This window comes from Juglans regia, chromosome 6 (assembly GCF_001411555.2).
Source record: "Juglans regia cultivar Chandler chromosome 6, Walnut 2.0, whole genome shotgun sequence".
In the NCBI taxonomy this organism is placed as follows: domain Eukaryota; kingdom Viridiplantae; phylum Streptophyta; class Magnoliopsida; order Fagales; family Juglandaceae; genus Juglans; species Juglans regia.
In genome coordinates, this window is record NC_049906.1 from 27,739,143 (window position 1) to 27,758,622 (window position 19,480).

Here is a 19,480-nt window from a genome sequence, read left to right on the forward strand (position 1 = left end):
TTTTGGGTGTATTGCTTATGCACATTCAAAAATTGATAAACTGGAACCTAGGGCACTTAAGTGCATTTTTATAGGTTATCCTGAAGGTGTTAAGGGATACAAACTTTGGGTAGAAGGACCTGGTAGGTACAAATGCATTATAAGCAGAGATGTTATCTTTAATGAGTCTCATATGGCTCGGGTACAGGATGGTACCCCTAATCCTGATACTGACAGCTCTTTAAATGGTTTACAAGTTGAGGTGGAGCAGGTTAATACTCAACCTGAACCTGAACCTATTGTAAACAATGACCATGAGGATGATATCTCTGGAATTGTGGATCAAGGTGGACCCAGCTCTTATAACCTAGTTAGAGATAGACAAAAGAGAGTTATTAAACCACCTATTAGGTATGGTCAAGCTGAACTCACCATGTTTGCTTTAACTGTTGCAAATGAGGTTATTAATGAAGAACCTAGGTCCTATAAAGAAGCTATGAAAAGCAAAGACTCCTCTAAATGGATCTTAGCCATGCATGAGGAGATGGAATCTCTTAATAAGAATAAAACTTGGGCTCTTGTAACTATCCCTCAAGGAGTGAAACTAATTGGGTCAAAATGGATCTATAAGAAAAAGGAATGCATACCAGGGATAGAAGGGACAAGGTATAAAGCTAGGCTAGTAGCTAAGGGTTTTACACAAAGAGAAGGAATTGATTTTAATGAAATCTTCTCTCCTGTGGTTAAACACAGCTCTATTAGACTACTGCTTGCTTTCACAGCCTTTGAAAATCTGCATCTTGAACAATTGGATGTCAAAACTGCTTTTTTGCATGGAGAACTTGAGGAGAATATTTACATGCAACCTCCTGAAGGTTTTACTCATGATATTGGTAATAATCAAGTGTGTTTTCTTAAAAAATCTTTATATGGCCTTAAACAATCACCTAGGCAGTGGTACAAAAGGTTTGATACACACATGATTAGTAACAATTTTAAAAGAAGTTGCTTTGATAGTTGTGTTTATTACAAGGAAGTAAAAGGAATTTATATTTATCTCCTTTTGTATGTTGATGACATGCTGGTTGCTTGTAAAGACACTGCTCTAATCCATCAAGTTAAATGCATGCTTAAGTCAGAGTTTGAAATGAAGGAGCTGGGCCCTGCTAAGAGAATTTTAGGAATGGAAATTGAAAGAGACAGGGATGCAAAAGTGCTACACCTATCTCAGAAAAATTACATCTCTAAAATTCTTAAGAGATTTGGTATGGAACATGTAAAATCTGTCAACACCCCTTTAGGTCAGCATTTTAAATTGTCCTTAGATCAGGCCCCTATATCAGAACCTGACATTAGCTTTATGCAACAAATTCCCTATGCTAGCATGGTGGGAAGCATAATGTATGCAATGGTCTGTACTAGACCTGATTTGACTTATGCTGTGAGTATTGTCAGTAGGTTTATGGGAAACCCTGGAAAAACTCATTGGCAGGCCATCAAATAGGTACTTGGCAGGCTCCTCGGGTTTAGGTCTCAGTTTTGGGAAAAATGTTGAAAAGGGTTATGAACTAACTGGTTTTGTAGACTCTGATTTTGCAGGAAATGTAGACACAAGGAAGTCCTTAACTGGATATGTGTTTACTGCCTTTGGAGGAGCCATCAGCTGGAAGTCCCACTTACAATCTGTGGTAGCCTTGTCTACCACAGAAGCTGAATATATAGCCTTGACTGAAGCAGTAAAAGAGGCCATATGGTTAAAAGGTATTGCTTGTGAATTAAACATTTACTGTGATGACATCACAGTACACTGTGATAATCAAAGTGCTTTACACTTAGCAAAAAATCAAGTTTTCCATGAAAGGTCTAAACATATTGATATAAGGCTTCATTTTATTAGGGATGTCATAGATTCTAAAATTGTTTGTGTGGATAAAGTCTCAACTGAGGACAACCCCTCAGATATGATGACAAAAGCTCTCCCTTGTTCTAAGTTCAGACACTGTCTGAACTTAGTTGGTATGGAAGTCTAGGGTCTGTCCCCTGTAGAAGGGGGGACAGTGCAGGAATGACCAATGATGAGAATTTGTTTAAACTTGGCAATAAATGTTTTGCCAAGGTGGAGATTTGTAAATGCTATGTCAATTCATTTACTTTTTATCTGACGGTTTAATCTCTAATCCTTTTCTCTTGTGTCTCTGAATGATGGACAAGTGGCTAAGTCTGAAAGCTTTTGGGTTTATTACTCTGAGCTGGTTACTCACGTGGTCTGCACATGACTTGCTTTCTGCTCCAGAGTCGATTCACTCTCATGCCCCAGGATCTTGACACGTGTTGGCATCTGTTTTGTATTATATATTCATAGCTATCTTTCTGGAACCCTAAGGGGCGTGATCATTTTATCTTCTGAGATTGAGAGAGGTTTCGGGTGAGAGAGCAGAGAGGGTTATACTGTTTTCATGCCTTAGGGTTTCACTGGTGAAGGAAATCTGTGCGATTTCTTGTGGTGAGATGAAAGCTGTGTAAATATGTATGGTTACTGAGACTTCTCTGTGGAGGACTGATTATCAATAAAGCTCTGAGGCCATTCCTGCCGTGGACGTAGACCATTAGGGTGGAACCACGTAAATCTCCTGTGTTGATTCTTTACTCTCTTATTTCTTGCTAATATTGTTCTTGATATTTTCTGTTTTCTATTTGTTATTTTAGATACTGTTCTGAGTTGCTTATTCTTGAATCTTATTGGTTCTATTCGTTTGCTTGATTATCAAATCTTGGCCTTTTGTTGAGTTCTGTACAAGGGAACTCTTGTTGTTCTTGCATAACACCTACCATAAAATATATGGGTAGTGATAGGCTTACTACCTATCTACTACCTATCTACTACTTGTAGTGTTTTTATTTTTTTATCATTTTATTTTAAGTATTTTTTTAACATCCTTAATCATTAAAAAAAATTTAAAAAATATATAAATTTACTAATTATCACTTCCTTAACTATTAAGTAAAATAAAAAATTATAAAAAAAATCAAATATAAAAAAAATAGTAAATTAGTAGTAAGAGGGTAGTAACCCTATCATTTTCCAAAATATATTCATAATTATTGTGGACGTGTTTCGCACCCCTATGAACATGCTTAGCAAACTTGCACGAGAAAATTTAGAGAAGACCTGAAGGGTATTAAACGCCTCTAATGCCTTATATAATCTCTTAGAATTTGAGACTCAAATCAACTTACCTCGAATGTAGATTTTTCCTTCTATATATAGAGCATAGGATGGAGTGATAGGGCTTATGGAACAACCCTGTCGTCTATTTGAAATAAGGCCTGCGACACAATTATTATATGAAATGTGTACTATTAGATAATGGATGGATAAAGGGAAGACATTTTGGATCTTTTAAGTCTCGGTTGTTTTTAAAGATAAGATGAGATGAAATTTTTTAAGATTAAAGTTAAAAGTTAAATAAAATATTGTTAGAATATATATTTTTAATATTATTTTTATTTTGAGATTTGAAAAAATTGAATTGTTTATTTTATTTTTAATGAGAATTTGAAAAAGTGTAATGATTGGATGAAATGAGTTAAGAAGTTTCCTGAAAACAAACTAGGCCTATCGCATCTCGGATATGACTGTATCCCTGGGCAGGCCTCTTAATTCGTTGTACCTCCAATAATATTCTAGCATATGTATGGTGATATGATTTATTCTTTATAATATTTAATTTATTCCGTAAATCAATTAGTATCAATTAATATAATTGATTTATTTCTATATTTTTTAATATTAATTAATTTATACAATAAATTAAATATTGTGAAAAGTAAATCATATCACCATTATTTTAAGTAGGAAAATACTATTCCCACAAAAATATTTTACCGAAAACTTTTACCGAAATTGTATTTTATTTTATTTTTATTTTTTTAATTTTACTTAATGATTAAGGAATGTTTTTAAATGAATTTATGATTTTTTTATATTTTTTTAAAATATTTAAAGTGTTTAAAAAAATGATTGAAAAAAAAGTAAAAAAAAAAAAAAAAACATTTGCCTTTCGGTAGTGTTGCAGTTTCCTTTTAAGTATAGTAATATTCTAACCGTACCGACACATTTGGAAGACTTCCAGTCATTTCTATTGCTTTTGGTAAGACTTTCACTTTCAGTCATTTCTATCCCAAATTATTCTCTTTTTGGTTTAAAGTAAGAACAATGTTCTTCAAAAAAATAATAAAATAAAAAAAAGAACATGATAACGTACGGACATTTTCTTTCTTTTGGTTTTGTTGACGAAGGAATTTATTCGTCGACAAGTGGTGCGTTCTTCGTGTTACCAACCAAAACCATTATCAAGGAGTAAATAATACATATAAAATAGTATTTATATGATATAATTTAATTTTACATTTTTTTAAAAATTTAAATATTAAAAATTAAATTTTATAATTAAATTTTAAATATTATAATTTGAAAATATAATAATCAAATTGTGATCGACTATTACAAAGACTGATAAAAGATTATTTGGGACTCTCATCCACTTCATTCAGTTCATCTGAAATCAATTTAGATTTAGATATTTTCTAATTATACTATATAAAAAATATATCATTTTATTATTTTATTTTCATATTTCATAATTTTTGAAATATAAGAATAAAGAATAAATTTATATATTTTTAAGTGATGTGCAGGAATATGAGATTTATATATAAAATTTTTCTCTTTTAATATCTAAACATTCAATTCTTAAATTATTAAATTTATTTCAACTCAAAACTTCTTTACACGCAGGTCTATAATATTTTTCAACTCAATACATCTTTACATGTAGAAATATTATTATTTTTTAATTTTTTATAAATAGATTTAAATTTATATTAATATTTAAATATATTTAAATTTATCTTAAATAAATTTTATAAAATATATTTTATTATTTTAACTCATTACTATTTATAGAGATCTAAGTTCAGCTAAACAAACGCAGCCTTACTCCCACTCGACGTGAGGCCGAATACGAGCTTTCAGAGGGGGCTATAGGGAATCCTCGTCCAGTTTACGCTAACAGAATCAGAAAGAAAACTACAAAACCCGACAACCTTGGATTGGCGCTTTTCCAATACCTGCTTTCTTTTTCTGCTTAGTCGTTTACTTTGCACAGTTCTCTCTTCCTATTGTCCAACCATGCCTACTATCAGCGTGGGAAGGGATCGTCTCTTCGCAGCGATCGGGCAAACTTACAGTAAGCTTTCAATCCCCCATCTCTCACACTTTTTTTCATTTTCGTTTTTTCGGTTTCGAAGGAAGAAACTTTGTTCACATTTGTTTTGTTTTGTGTTTTGGTGTTGAATGTCACAGCTCAGGAAGAGTTCGAAGACCTTTGCTTCAGGTTCGGCATCGAGCTCGACGACGTTGTAAGCGTTTCTCACTCTTTGGGCTCTATTTTATTTTTCCTTTTTCGTTTTGTTGTTACTATTGATAATTTTGAAGTGGTATGTTTCTTGGGTGTCAAGAATGTATTTCTTTGACTGTTTCAGACAACGGAGAAAGCGATTATTAGAAAGGAAAAGCATTTGGAAGAGGAGGAAGATGGGGACGATGAAGAAGTTATCTACAAGATTGAAGTCCCTGCCAATAGGTATTTTATTAACTGCTTTACTCAATTGGATTGCTTTCTCCGCTGAGGCACTTCAACCTTTTTTATACAAATTTTGAAGTTAGAATTTGAGTTTCTCAACGGCGCACGTTAGTTGATTTGTTCCTTACGAAGAAGGAACTCATAATGTCCTGTTCTAACCTTCGTTTTTGTTTTTCTTCTCACACACTACGTTTTGGTTTTCTTCTGAGAACATGGTATGTGAGTATATGCTCTCACGTATTATTTTTCTCCCCAATATGAGGGATTTGCTTTATGTTTGAGTTTCTGAAGTGAATGAATTAGTTATTCCCCCTTCATATTGGTTATTTATTTTTTGGTAGGTAAATCGCTCTGTGTTAACTTGAAATATAGGAAGGCCTTAGCAAGATTCTTATTTATTCTAGTAGTAAAAAAATGCAAGTAAATATAATTATTTTCCTTCTGATGTGCACAGATATGATTTACTTTGCCTTGAAGGGATTGCTCAAGCCCTTCGAATCTTCAATGGGCTACAGGAGATGCCGACATATAAAGTGGTTAATATTAGTAGAAAATCAATGATTAAAATGCACGTGAAACCAGAGGTGTTATCTCAGAATCTCGCAAGTCTATTATGGGTTATTGTTTTGTCTAGAGTGGGACAGTTGATTTTTTGGGGTATGAACTTTTCATTTTTTTCCCCTTGCAGACGTCTTCAATTCGTCCCTATGTTCTTTGTGCTGTTTTAAGAGGTATAAAGTTTGATGAAGTAACATATAACAGCTTTATTGATCTCCAAGATAAGCTCCATCAGAACATTTGTCGGTAATGAATTCTGACTCTCAGCTTCATTTATCGTATGTATCTTGGCATACATATCAGCTTCTATGTCCACCTCATTGTGCGTCCGCAAATGCTTTTGAACCTTATAAAGTTGTAATTTTTTATAAACTTTGATTGTGTTTGTCTCCCTAAATCTGGGTAGGAAAGCGTTTATTTTTTTTATAGTCTATATGTGGGTTGTTTAATTTATGGAATAACTATAAAATAAACAACAGAGTGCATGAAGTAATGAAAAATATCATGTGCCTCTTTATTTTTTCTTAGTTTTTACCTAAAATTTGAAACTGTTTTTGCTTCCATGCTGTTTGGTAGTATGCCAGCCGTTCAAAGCCAAACCCCCTGATACTGGGGCTGTGTCATCCTACACAAACTAGCATCTGTCAGTGTGCTCACCAGAAAAAAGAATACAGGAAAAATATATTAGGTGTATTTCTTGTATACTTTCTGTGTATTTGGATTGTGCCTTTTAATAAAATTTTGCTAATTATCAAAAAAGAAAGTTTAGTCAACCTTTTACTCTCAATTTTGTTAATAGCTTCCTCTTGGCATTATGTTTTCTTTTCTTTAGTACTGTCAAATGTTGTTATATGTTTCCTGTTGGCTTTATGTTTACTTTTCTTTAGTATTGTCTTATCAACATTGGATGGTTCTCTAAGGATTTTATGTAAATTATCATTTCACAAACTCACATGTAATGTTTGTTTAGGCGAAGAACCCTAGTTGCAATTGGGACCCATGACTTGGATACATTACATGGCCCTTTCACATATGAGGTATGTTTATTTGTATTGATTCTTCTTGTTATTGTATGTTGTGTATTTTCATGGTGTTTTGGATATGTGTCATTGAAGTATGAGAGAAACTATGGCCGAGTGTATGGCGGGTAGTTCTTTTATCTGAGTTCACATCGTTTTGGGAGGAAGAAGGAAGTCCCAGCCCTAGGCCAAAAGTTTTTTGGCAACCCATTTGTCCACCAATACTTTGAAGCTGAATGTGAATTAGAGTCATTAGACATAAAACCATCTGCTAGAACTGAGTTTTGAGTTAGGAACTTTTTATTCTGGATGATTGGATAAATTTATTGGTTTCTGTTCTCACTTGTTCAGTCCTTGACTCCTTGCTAGTAAAAGTTGCTTTTTATATTGTGTCTGATTTGTTTGTTTTTGTAAGTTATTCTTTGTCTGGTTATTGAATATGTTTTCCTCTCTCTCTCTCTCTCTCTCTCTCTCTCTCTCTCTCACTCATAGTTTGTTGAGCATATCACAAACATGTTTACTTTGGCAAGTTGCCTTCCTCTCTCATATTTTTATAAGGTTATTGAGCTTAAAGTTTCTCAATTTAAATGATATGCCAAAGGTTGTATGAAATTATGAGACATTTACTTACATCAGTAACTTACAATTTTCATTTTCATCTTTTTCAGGCCTTGCCACCTTCAAGTATAAATTTTGTGCCTCTGAAACAGGTACTCTTATTTTTTTCTAATTGAAATTTATATAAAGAATTGTAAAATGCATGGTCCAGGTATACTGAATGTATTTAAGGGAAATACCAAATTAAAAATTTGAAAAAAGAAGAAGAAGATATAACTGATACCCAAAGGAAGAGAGTATTGAAGAAGAAAAGTTTCTAGGTCTTCCATCCTCCATCATCTGCTATCGGTTCTCAAAATTTCTGTCATTCCTTTCTCTCCAACAAAAAAGAAATTAGACATATAAGAGCACAACCTAGCAATGGAGTAAAAGGTGGTCTACAGATTTTCCGCTATTTTTGCACATACAACACCAATCAACTAAAATAATATTAGGGTTCCTTAGGCTATCCATGGTAAGGATCTTCCCTACGTAAGCTGTCCGTGCTAAAAAAGTTACGGATGTTACCTATTGTTAGATCCCTGATAAAGTCATGAGTGCTACCTGATAAAGCCATGAGAATCAGGATTATACAAAACCATCATTTAGGCTTGTGAATAAGAAAATATCAGACTGCTTAAAGGACCTTTTAAAAGACTTTCGAATAAAAGATGAATTTTCCCTGATAAAATGAAAATTGGATTAAAATTTTATCTTTCATTATTCAAGTTTTTAACTCCATCTCATTCCCATTGGTGTATTGTGCTTGATATCTAAGCTAGCCTTTCTTCTCGTATGATACCTATTTTAAAACTTTAGAATCGTGTAGTTGGTAGCTTCCAAAGGCAGAAGGTTAAGGCTGCATTTGGTTGCAAGACTCAGCTGAGCTCAGTGTAATTTTAAGCTGAGTCTAACATCCAAACACCCAACTCTCAAATTACTAAACTCATCTCAACTCAAAACCTCCTTATACATGGGACTCACAATATTTTTCAACTTAACACATCTTTATACGTGGTACCCACAACCTTTTTCAACTTCCCATAAAAAGTATTAAACGCATCTTAACATCTAAACACACTTTAAATTCAGTTTAGATAGACCCCACATAACACCCTCCACTACTTAATTTACTACTATTCATAAAGAACTGAGCTCAGCTCAACATCCAAACGCAGCCTAAGTTAATGCCTCAAATAAGAGCCCTTTTGTTTTTCTTCTAGTGTTTTTTATTTTCTTGGCACACCACATTTTTCCCTATCCATTTTCTTGACAGTAAGATTTAGCGTTCATATTTTTAGCAATCTAATTCTTAATCTCATAATGTGATTTTTTTTAACAAACTCTGGTTGATCAGAGAATTTGCTGTCTTACCACAATTTTCTAATACTTTGGGAAATGGCAGTGGTTTAAGAAAATTTTCCTTTTACATGTCATAGCTTCATCCTTTTTTTTACTCAATGAGAAAATAGTGCAGACTTGCAGAGTCAATGTATAATATTAGAACTGATTGCTTGTAACTTTGTGTTTTGCAATTTAGGAGAAGCATTTCAGAGCTGATGAGCTGATGGGGTTTTACAAGGTGAGTCTTAGATCAAGATATTGGTGATTGCATGCACATTGCTCATGCACAATTCTAAAGAATTACTATATTTACTTTTCTATCAGTTGTGAAGGTGTTACTATGTAATTTCTTGATTTATGTTCTGCTGATTTGGCAGTCAGATTTGAAACTAAAGAAATTCTTGCATATAATTGAGAACTCACCAGTGTTCCCTGTGATATATGACTACAAAAGGTATGATTATCTTTAATGTTTATGAAATTATAAAAATTCTTGGCTCTTTTACCTGCCAATTATTTAGTTATTGTTATTTATTTACCCTTCTATCAATTTACTCTTTTTTGTGTTAAGTTATTGGAGCTTTATTTGCTTTGAAGATGTTGAGTTCATATTGTTCCTTTTACTGAGAGTACTGGCAAGTATTACGCTATTGTTTTTATTGAATGCTCATAGAACAAGAAAATCATGCTGCCTCTGTTAATGCTGTTACCATTGTCTGCCAACCAGCCTTTCCTATCCAATGATATATATCCAACTTATAGGAATGTTTGAATGCATGATTTTTATAAAACTCCTGAAAATTCTGAGAAATCTTCTAGGTTTTTTGAGGATCTTATGAAAGTGGTGAGACCCATGAAAAACATGTTTTGATTGAGAAAGTTTTTGAGATAATTATTATTATTTTTTGGTTTGAAAAAGTGGTGGGGTCCATTGAAAATATTTTTGGGAAGATAATTTTTGTGACCTTTCTTTTTTTTTTTTTTTCGAGTTTTGATTTTTGTTTGCTACGGAAGTAAGACGTTTTTCTTATGAAATTTATTTTTGGGATTGTATTTTGGTGTGAAGAAGTTTGGATGGAGGGAAAAAAGTCACAGAATTTTCAAAACTCTATTTCCAAATAGCTTTTATTTCTGCTTGGTGTTTTAATGTTTCATTTCTTTCTTTTTTCTTCCCCTGAAAATTCTATTCTTAATGCAAATTCTATTTTTGATGCAGAACTGTTTTGTCTTTACCCCCAATTATCAATGGTGCACATTCAGCAATCACTCTTAAGACGAAGAATGTGTTCATTGAATGCACTGCTACCGATCTGACAAAAGCCAAGATAGTTTTAAACACAGTGGTAATCAAGAAGTTCCCAGTTGTTTCGGATTGTAATTCTGATTTATAGTTGATGATTGAAAGGTTTTTATCTGTTCTCTTAGGTGACGACCTTCTCAGAATATTGTGAAAGAAAGTTTGAAATTGAGCCAGTTGAGGTGATATATTCTAATGGGAAGTCAGTTGTCTATCCTGATTTATCTTTCTACAATATGGAAGTTCCTCTGTCTTATATTACTGGTGCAATTGGAGTCCCCTTGGAGGCTGACGAGGTATTTCAATTTCTTCATATTATATTGCTATTTCAGGATTCATAAAACCTTAAAATGAATCATTAAAATGGTTTCTGTGGGGGTAATTTGTGTCTGTGGGCACAGACGCTTCTTTATTTATATAGTTTTTAATTTATGGTTGGGCTGAGTAGCACTATATTGTTTACTCTTCATGTGTTGCGAACTGGAAATTTATTTCTGTATATTTTCTATTGATAGTTGTTTTTATTATTTTTTTCCAATGGTGTTTTTTTAACTGCTTAAGGATTTCTATTGCCAAAGGATTACTGATTTGGAATTAGAAAATTTAGAAGTGCTCTTCTTTTCTGAGATTTTCGATACTTTTTGTGGGTGAATAAACATTCAAGCTTCCAGACAACATTGATAAAAATTATTTGTAGGAGATATTCTTTTTAACTGACGCCATTTTTCTCCCATGACAGTTATATATATAATAATATTGATAATGGTGGAAGATTGTGATTGGTATCAATGTAAAAAATCCTCTCTTGGTGACCTATTTGATTGAATGTGATTTGTCCTGTGTGCTTCATGTTATATGAGATACCTTAGGCATAGTTGTTTATCTGCCCATAAGAATTATGATCATCCAACCATCTTTCTAAGGAAAATGCAAAATTGTGATAAGGTTTAGTCAGATACTCAGATACATACTCGCTCAAGAGCTCTCCAGTCAAAAATCTATAGAGCTTGAGCTTGCCTTAATATGTAGCTGTATGTGCTGTATTTCTAGTGTGGCGGTTGGGGATAATCCAACTTGAGCTTTTAGTTAAGCATATCAAGCTTAATTTGCATAGAAAGTTCCATGTCAAAGATTAGAAGTTAAGCAATTAGCACTCAAGAAATTCTGATGACATTGGTTATCTTATAGCAATAAATGCCCTGTTGGGCTCCAATTTCATGCCTTACTGACGAAGAAAGATGTAGGAGGCCTTTCCATAGGGTTCATGCCTTGGGATATTTGGTGGAGCATGTCTTATCTCATTGGTGCATAATGATAATGTTGTGTTACAAAAACAATATTTTCTTTTAATAAAATGAAGGTGTCAAATGTTTAAAATTGTTTTTTCAATAAATATATATATCTTATTTAAGCTTAGAGGAGTGCAACCCAACTATATGGGAAGTATACCAGAGAAACCCCCACTTATGAAGAGGGACCAGAACACATCCATAATTTAAAATTGTTGTAGAATGAGTGGAATGCTCAATCCGCTTGTGAATTGTAATGGCTGGCTCAGGTGAGAATATTGCAAGAGTAATGATACGACATAACCCTTTGTCTCTCGTATATATGCCCTGTGTAACTGGGGCCTGACCTGTTCATCTGTTAGTATTAATGAAAAAAAAAGAACTTCTTGTTATATTGTTATATTCTTCTCAGTAGTTTTGCTGCTTATAATCCTTTTCTTTGTCCCCCCCAGGGCCCTGCCTCTAGTTCTCTGATTTTCTCACTATCTATATTCCTTTTTTCTCTTCCTTATAATGAAAAGTAATTTTGTTGCCTATAACTTCAGTAGTTCAACTCTTAAACCCAAATTCCCTTTTATAACACTTTTCCTCTTTTAGCCAAACAAAAAATCTGCCCCCCTCTTATATCTGATCTGTCCGATTGTAATTGGTGGGATGGTATTTATCCTCTGCATCTCCTTTTGAACCCTTTCCATCTGCATTCCTATAACGCCCCAATTGAAGGCCCAAACCACATGACCTATACTCCAAAAGGACTAGTCAATGATACAATTGGAGTCCCATTGGAACCTTATAAAGAGCAAGAACTTTTCCTTCCCAAGCAATGTGGGATCCCATACACCATCTACCCTTATCCATATCATATGGGGTATCACAATCTACCCCCCTTAAATTCCCTACGTCCTCGTCGGGCTTGTCCATTGTAGGTGGCACGGCTCAAGTCTCACATTTCTGGTTGAGATACCATTTGTAACGTCCCAATGGAAGACCCAAACCACATGACCTATACTTCAAAAGGACTAGTCAATGATACAATTAGAGTCCCATTGGAACCTTATAAAAAGCAAGAACTTCTCCTTTCCAAGCAACGTGGGATCTCATACACCATCTACCCTTCCATATCATATGGGGTATCACAATTCCTCTCCCTCCCAACAAATGTAGCATTAGATTAGCAATATGATGAGTAGAATGTCACATTGTGATGCAGATATTTGTGTTTTTGTGTTCAGTGACCGTAATTCATCATATGCAAGGGCTATAACTTGTATTTCTCACTGTTCTCTATCATTCAGGTCACTAGTTTGTTAAATCGGATGCAATTGTGTGCTGAGCAGTCTGTGTCGGGTGATAGTAACTCCAATATTACTGTATCTGTACCTCCAACTAGAAATGATGTTCTTCACCCATGTGATGTTATGGAGGTATTGATAGTACTAAAACCTGGCCATTTTATTGATGCCTCTTTTCTGTACCAAAAATGTTTGGAGTGTCACACTTGTATTTGTATTGACAAGGCATTTTTTTCATTGCTAAGGATGTTGCCATTGCTTATGGCTACAATAATGTTAAGGATATTACGATTGCTAAGGGGTACAATGTTTCAAAGGGAAGGGCTGTGTCTTTGAAGCCACTGCGCTTGGAAGAGTTTAGTCATCTTATCAGATTAGAGGTACAGAGCAGATTAAAAAAATCTGGATTGTTTCTTGATTAGTGCTATCGTTCCTCATATAGTTTTTTTTAATTATATTCTATCTGTGAAACATTGTTTTTATTTATTTTGCAACCAGATGGCAATGTGTGGGTTTACAGAGGTCATGTCATTTATCTTGTGCTCGCTTAATGACAATTTTGCAATGTTAAATCATGAAGGAGACAGATCAAATGCAGTGATCATTGAAAATCCTCGTTCCTCTGAAAATGAGGTTTGTAATCCTAAGCCTTGTGTGCTCAGTTGTATTGCGATAATGCGGGATTTTGAAAGAACAGTTTTAGGTACTCATATTTCTTTTTAAGAATTTCTCCTTTTCTGTCCTTGCTATTATTATTTTTGTTCTCCCTTTTTGGATCAAGACTAATCACATTTCATGAATTGCATTTCTTTTAGAAGCCAGTATTTTTTTTAACATGTTGCCTCCATTTTCTTCTTTTTTATTGTAACTGTGTGCGCTGCTTGCTGTTTGATTGATTAGGCGGTTTCCTTCTTCGCTTCCTTTCACTGAATTTTGTTAGTAGTCTATAGTGTTGAAGTATGAAGATTATATAAATACTATAACATATATATTGATATACAATCTACTGTGATATACAATCTATTAATATGCCTTCATCATGGAAATTTCTTACTTATCAAAAAATAAATAAAAATATACCCCATCATGGATTATATATGGGGTCCATATTTTTTCAAATCAACTGTTGGATATGAACCTTCCATCCTAGTATTCATTCCTATTAAAGAGGATGATTGGGGTTGATTGCTATATTAGGGTCTATTGCTATCCCTTCTACGCAATCCTCCAAATTATAGTTTCTATTGATATGTTATAAAAAAAATTGTGCTTATGAACTGCATGATTTTCTATGCCCAATTAGGATCTCTAGCATGCATGATAAGTACTTTGTGTAGAGTTGAACCAGATATTTTCTTCCCAACTTAGTAATGAATTTTAGGTATGCAAAATTGAGTTGATTGATTAGCAAGATTGTATGTCTCAATTTTAGGATGTTATCAAAGTTTTTTTTTTTTTTAATAAGTAGATGTTATTGAAGTTGCTATCCTGATTTGCAGGCCTGTGCATTTCCATTTTTTCATTGAAGTGAATGCATTTTTTTCCTTTAATCAAAATAGATCTTGGTGTAGCTTAATATCTTGTCTACTTCCAACACTAAACTGAAGGTTTTCTTCCTAGTTTATTTGATTTCGGCTGTCTGTTTTTTCTTCTTTCCTCATGTGGTTCAGTTGAAATTTCTGATGTTTAAATTAAACATGATAAGTACTGATCAAAAAAAAAAAAAAAAAGACACATGATAAGAATTTTAACAATATGTATCTTTCTTCTTTTTTTTTTTTCTGTTTATTTATCTAATGTTTGACACATTGCTCCATTTCCACAGACTGCTCGTACCAGTCTTATGCCTGGTATATTGAAAACTGTTGGACAGAACAAAGGCCATCCAAAGCCCATAAAGGTGCACTGTAGTTTTTCAATAGACCATTGATTTTTCTATGGTTGAGTCTGTTAAGTTTCTATCATATTAGCAGATCTCTGAGCATATCGGCTGACTAATTTTTGAGTACTGCATACCATTTAATTCTGTTGGGTCATTATTCTTAGTTCTAATGCTCTTTTTGTGGAGTCATGTTGTTTAATTGTGTGTTGATAAATACAAACTTTGTAAAATTATGTTTCAAGTTGACGATCTCTTATTTGTAATCATTTATGTGTTTATTGCATGTTTTTTTTCATTGTCATTACTAAATACCCAATATGAAAAACTATTGAATTAAATATAGCATCTTTTATGTGTTATTTAATCCATTAATAGACAGCTTATGCATTTAGGGAAAAAGAAGGCAGCTTATGAATTTCTTAGAAGCTATGTAACGGTTATAATGTAATCAGTTCACATTCTTGATTAGTTAATACCTTCAGTTAATTTTTTTTTATAAGTAATAATCTTTATTGATGCGAATGAAACTTGGTAATGCCCAAGTACACAGGGAGTATACAAAGTGAGACACCTAATTACATTCTAGTAGGCTAGAAAGAAGATAAAAACTCATGAACATTCCCTCACTTCAATACAACAGCAGAAAACCACTGGAAAAGAGAGAATACAAAAAAGTTCCAGATTTCCCCCACTGCACGCTCCTTGTTATTAAAGCACCTGTCATTCCTTTCCAACTGTTTATAAGTACTAAATTATTTCCAACTGTTTCAATTGAAGATGTCTCTCTCTCTCTCTCTCTCTCTCTCTCTCTCCACACTTTGTAATAGTGACATCTTTTAGCATCATTTGCATTTATTGGATTTTTTTTTTCGTGTCTTCATCTTGCATGGTAATACTCTTCCTGTACTTTCTGTTGTACATCTCTGGAGAAGGTTCCCTCATTTCTAATTTTGTCTCTAGATTTTTGAAGTGGGTGACATAGTGCTGTTGGATGAGACTACAGATGTAGGAGCAACAAATCGTCGCCAGCTTGCTGCTCTATATTGTGGTGCTACTGCAGGATATGAGGTACATTAGGATCTCATCATACTCAGCTTGGTTATTAACATTTGAATATATGAAGTTGTGATTGTCAATAGCTATGTGAAAAAGTTTTATCTAATAGGCTAATCATTGATTTTTTGAGTAATTTCAGTTTGTTTCTATTTATTGTATGATGACTTGCATAACTGGTAATTCATATATTATAATTTTCAGTTGTGTATCAAGACATGATTTCCCCAACAATTACACTTGTGCTAGAGAACTCTCAAAAGTTTGTATGCATGTTTCCCTCATGTTTCTCCAGTCGTCATTGTCAAGCCCTTGAGAATCTCTAGATCTTGCCGACTTAGCATAATCAATTGAACATGACAAATACTTAATTTCAGATCCCAAACTACCCCCTCTGCACAAAAGAAAAAAGGAAGAATGTGATCCAAAGACTGTTGGCTTATCTTACAGAGAGATAGAAGGAAAGAGAGACTAATTATCCAAAACAAACTCCATAAAAAAAAATTGATCATTCATGTGTTACTTGTGAAGTGATTCACCAGTGTTTCTAATTCCCAACTTATAATTTTCAGATAATTCATGGCTTGGTGGAAAGAATCATGCTAGTAATTGGGCTAGTTCCACCTGATGACAATACAACATTCTATCTAAAGCCTTCAGATGTAAGGCTCAAGAGTTTCTCTCCCCTTCCCATTGCAGTTGCTTTTTTATATGTATGTGTTTGTTGTTGATGTTCTCCATCTTGATATATTCTGAAGGATCCTGAGTTTGTTATGGGTACCCAAGCTAGTATCATTTATAAAGGGAAGCGAATAGGAACATCCGGAATCGTGCACCCTGAGGTAAATATTATTCCATAAATACTTGTGTTTTGAGCACTATATGAAAGCATTAATGATATTGTGCAATTCTTCCTTGACTTTGCCTTTTTCATTTCTTTTTCTAAGTCTCAGTTGCTTAAGATAATGCTTTAACTGTTTAATTTGTGCTCTAATTTTTAATTTAAAATCCTGATCATATAATATCGTGTAGTTTCGTGAAAAACTATTTGGGCGTGAAGTACTTTTGAGGGACTCATTCTCACTGGACTTGGTTGAAATTTGATTGCCATGTGATTGTATACAATTAATTTGCTTCAACAGCTGGTGAAAATGATTGCACACCATTGGACTTACCTGTGTTCTGGAATCAGGCATTAGTTTTTAGACATTGATTTAGCAGTTGTTGTATGATCTATTACTTCACAGGCAAGGTCGACAATTGTGCTATATGGATTTAATATTTAATAAATAATAATAATCTCTTGGTTTCCCCCACCTAGGAATATGAATGGTTGGTTTTGGGGAGAATTGACTTGGTTGAAAAATTCCCCACCAATGCTATGCAATCCCCCTGAAACTGAATTAATTTCAAGTTTTTTTTTTCAAAAAAAGAAAAAAGACGGTATCCCAATTTTATTGATTAGCTCTCACTTATAGCAGAGGAATACCTTATACAAAAAGGAGCAAGGGAGTTACAAAAATCCCAAAACCTTGCCCCTATAAAAAAAGCTATAATCCTTAATAAAATCTAGTTACAGTTGAGAACGAAAGAAAAGAAAATTAATGACGCAACTTGGGAGTTCCTGCACGATCCAAAGAAAAGAAACCAATTAATTTGAAGTTTCAAATCAGCTTTCGTTGGATTCAGTCCCTGATTAATTCTAAGATTTCAAGTTTTCCCCTAGTTTACCCAGCTGCTAAACAAAGATCTATGCCAACCATAAGGTGGAAACTGTTGAAAGCACTTATGAGATTGAGAGGAAATACTTACGAGGAGGTAGGATTAGGTAAGGGTATAAACCATAGAAATTATGGGTACCGTGTCTTCTTTCTTACACGATTCTAAAAAATAAAGCATATAAACCATAAGGTGAACCTGCATGACCGGATTTTCATTCTAGTGAACCAAGCAAAACTGATGTAGAAATGGGCCGAAACTGACTAATTCAGACTAGTTCGGTCGGTGTATTTCCAATTGGTTTTCAAGAGATGTAACACTTTACAGGCATGCAAGTCATGTTAATGATGTATCTCATGTTTCTGCATTGCATTGGAACATTAGTATATGCTACTTGAATTAGGGATTTCTGGCCTTTGTTTTATCAGGTCAATTTGGGGACATTTTTAGGTTCTTTCATGTTTGGAATTACAATTATCTTATTTGAGAATATAATCTGTGGCTTCAGGTCTTGAACAAGTTTGACATCCCTGATCCTTGTGCCTATTTTGAACTCAGCATTCAGTGCTTTTTTTAGGATTTATTTCATAGCAGCTTATGTAAGTTTCTTTAACATCTCTTCCTTTACTAAGTTTTCTTAAGTTCTTCATAAGATTGAAGATTTATCATTTTTCTCTCTCAACTATTTACTAATATTGAGTTTTGCTTGCACTGCATGCTTTATGTGTTATTAAATAACCACAGGCACATTAGCCTTGCTTCCAATGCTTGTCCTTCAGAAGTTCCAATGCCATAAAAGCCAATAACATCGGCATCCATTAATATACTTGGTTCAGTCAAGTTTGGAGCCACCCTTGATGCAGTCAAGGAATATCATCAGTTGCCCAATATTAAGTCTTGATATAGCATAAATATGATAGCTATTAGCTTGTTTTTTTTCTTTCTGTTTCTTTTTTCTTAGCCATGCTTTGAACATCAGCTATGTATTGTTGCCTAACTTATATAATCAACGAGGAAAAGATATTATATATATGTCAGGAATTTAACCAGTTCCATGTAGGGAAACTTCCGATGGTGCGGTGCACAAGACCGGGGTTTACTCTGCAAGGATGGGTCTGAAGGGCCCTGCCTTGGAGAAGTTCCCCGACATAAAATAAAATAAAATAATATATATATATATATATGTATGCCTCTTTACTTGTTGTATGAAGCTTCAAGTGCACATTTATCAAACAGTAAATAATTTTTTAATAACAGATGTTTTCAATACAATTTAAAATTGTAATCTATATATCTATCTATATATATATATATATAAACTTTTATTTCCTATTGCAATCCCAAACAGGCACTCAATGTTGTCTTTCAAAAAGCTTGAAATGGATATGAATTATTATCACTGAGAGTAAAACTTGTAGTGTCTTTGATTATTTCACTTGTCATTTGTTGGTTGAAAGATGAATCCGAGTAACCCTCCTTAGCCATGTGAAAGAACAGGGAATATTAGGCCTGGTTTATTTTCAAGACTAAAATTCAAAACTTTAAAAACTTTGAAAATTTCTCTTCTAATCATTATAATTTTATTAAATTTTCACATAAAATAAAATAAATAATTTAATTTTTTCAAATCTAAAAATAAAAATAATATTAAAAAATATATTCTAATAATATTTTATTCAACTTTTTAACTTTAATCTTAATTTATCTCATTTTATCTTTAAAAACAAACGAGGCCTTAAGTTACACTACCTTTGCTTGGCAGTGTCCCTTATGGTCATACATACCTCTTGTACTCCACGAGGGGTA

The 19,480-nt window shown here is 33.4% G+C and overlaps 1 protein-coding gene across 1 annotated transcript; it reads left to right on the forward strand.

Annotated features, from left to right (window-relative positions):
- The first annotated feature begins 4,992 nt into the window (after positions 1–4,992).
- LOC108979954 (phenylalanine--tRNA ligase beta subunit, cytoplasmic-like) lies at positions 4,993–18,723 on the forward strand. Its single transcript, XM_018950756.2, has 20 exons — positions 4,993–5,228; positions 5,345–5,400; positions 5,524–5,624; positions 6,079–6,208; positions 6,313–6,428; positions 7,153–7,219; positions 7,870–7,911; positions 9,339–9,380; positions 9,520–9,596; positions 10,359–10,485; positions 10,568–10,735; positions 13,024–13,152; positions 13,266–13,400; positions 13,519–13,653; positions 14,846–14,920; positions 15,863–15,970; positions 16,528–16,617; positions 16,714–16,797; positions 18,183–18,273; positions 18,419–18,723. Exons 1-19 carry the CDS (start codon positions 5,171–5,173, stop codon positions 18,249–18,251), a joined length of 1,809 nt encoding a protein of 602 aa, XP_018806301.1. The 5' UTR covers positions 4,993–5,170; the 3' UTR covers positions 18,252–18,273; positions 18,419–18,723.
- The last annotated feature ends 757 nt before the right edge of the window (positions 18,724–19,480 follow it).

Excerpts from the sequence above, each read along its gene's own strand:
- LOC108979954 (XM_018950756.2), top strand. The coding sequence starts at position 5,171 with ATGCCTACTATCAGCGTGGGAAGGGATCGTCTCTTCGCAGCGATCGGG. Across the intron at positions 6,209-6,312 it reads AAATGCACGTGAAACCAGAG|ACGTCTTCAATTCGTCCCTA; the intron begins GTGTTATCTCAG and ends TTCCCCTTGCAG. Across the intron at positions 10,486-10,567 it reads AGATAGTTTTAAACACAGTG|GTGACGACCTTCTCAGAATA; the intron begins GTAATCAAGAAG and ends CTGTTCTCTTAG.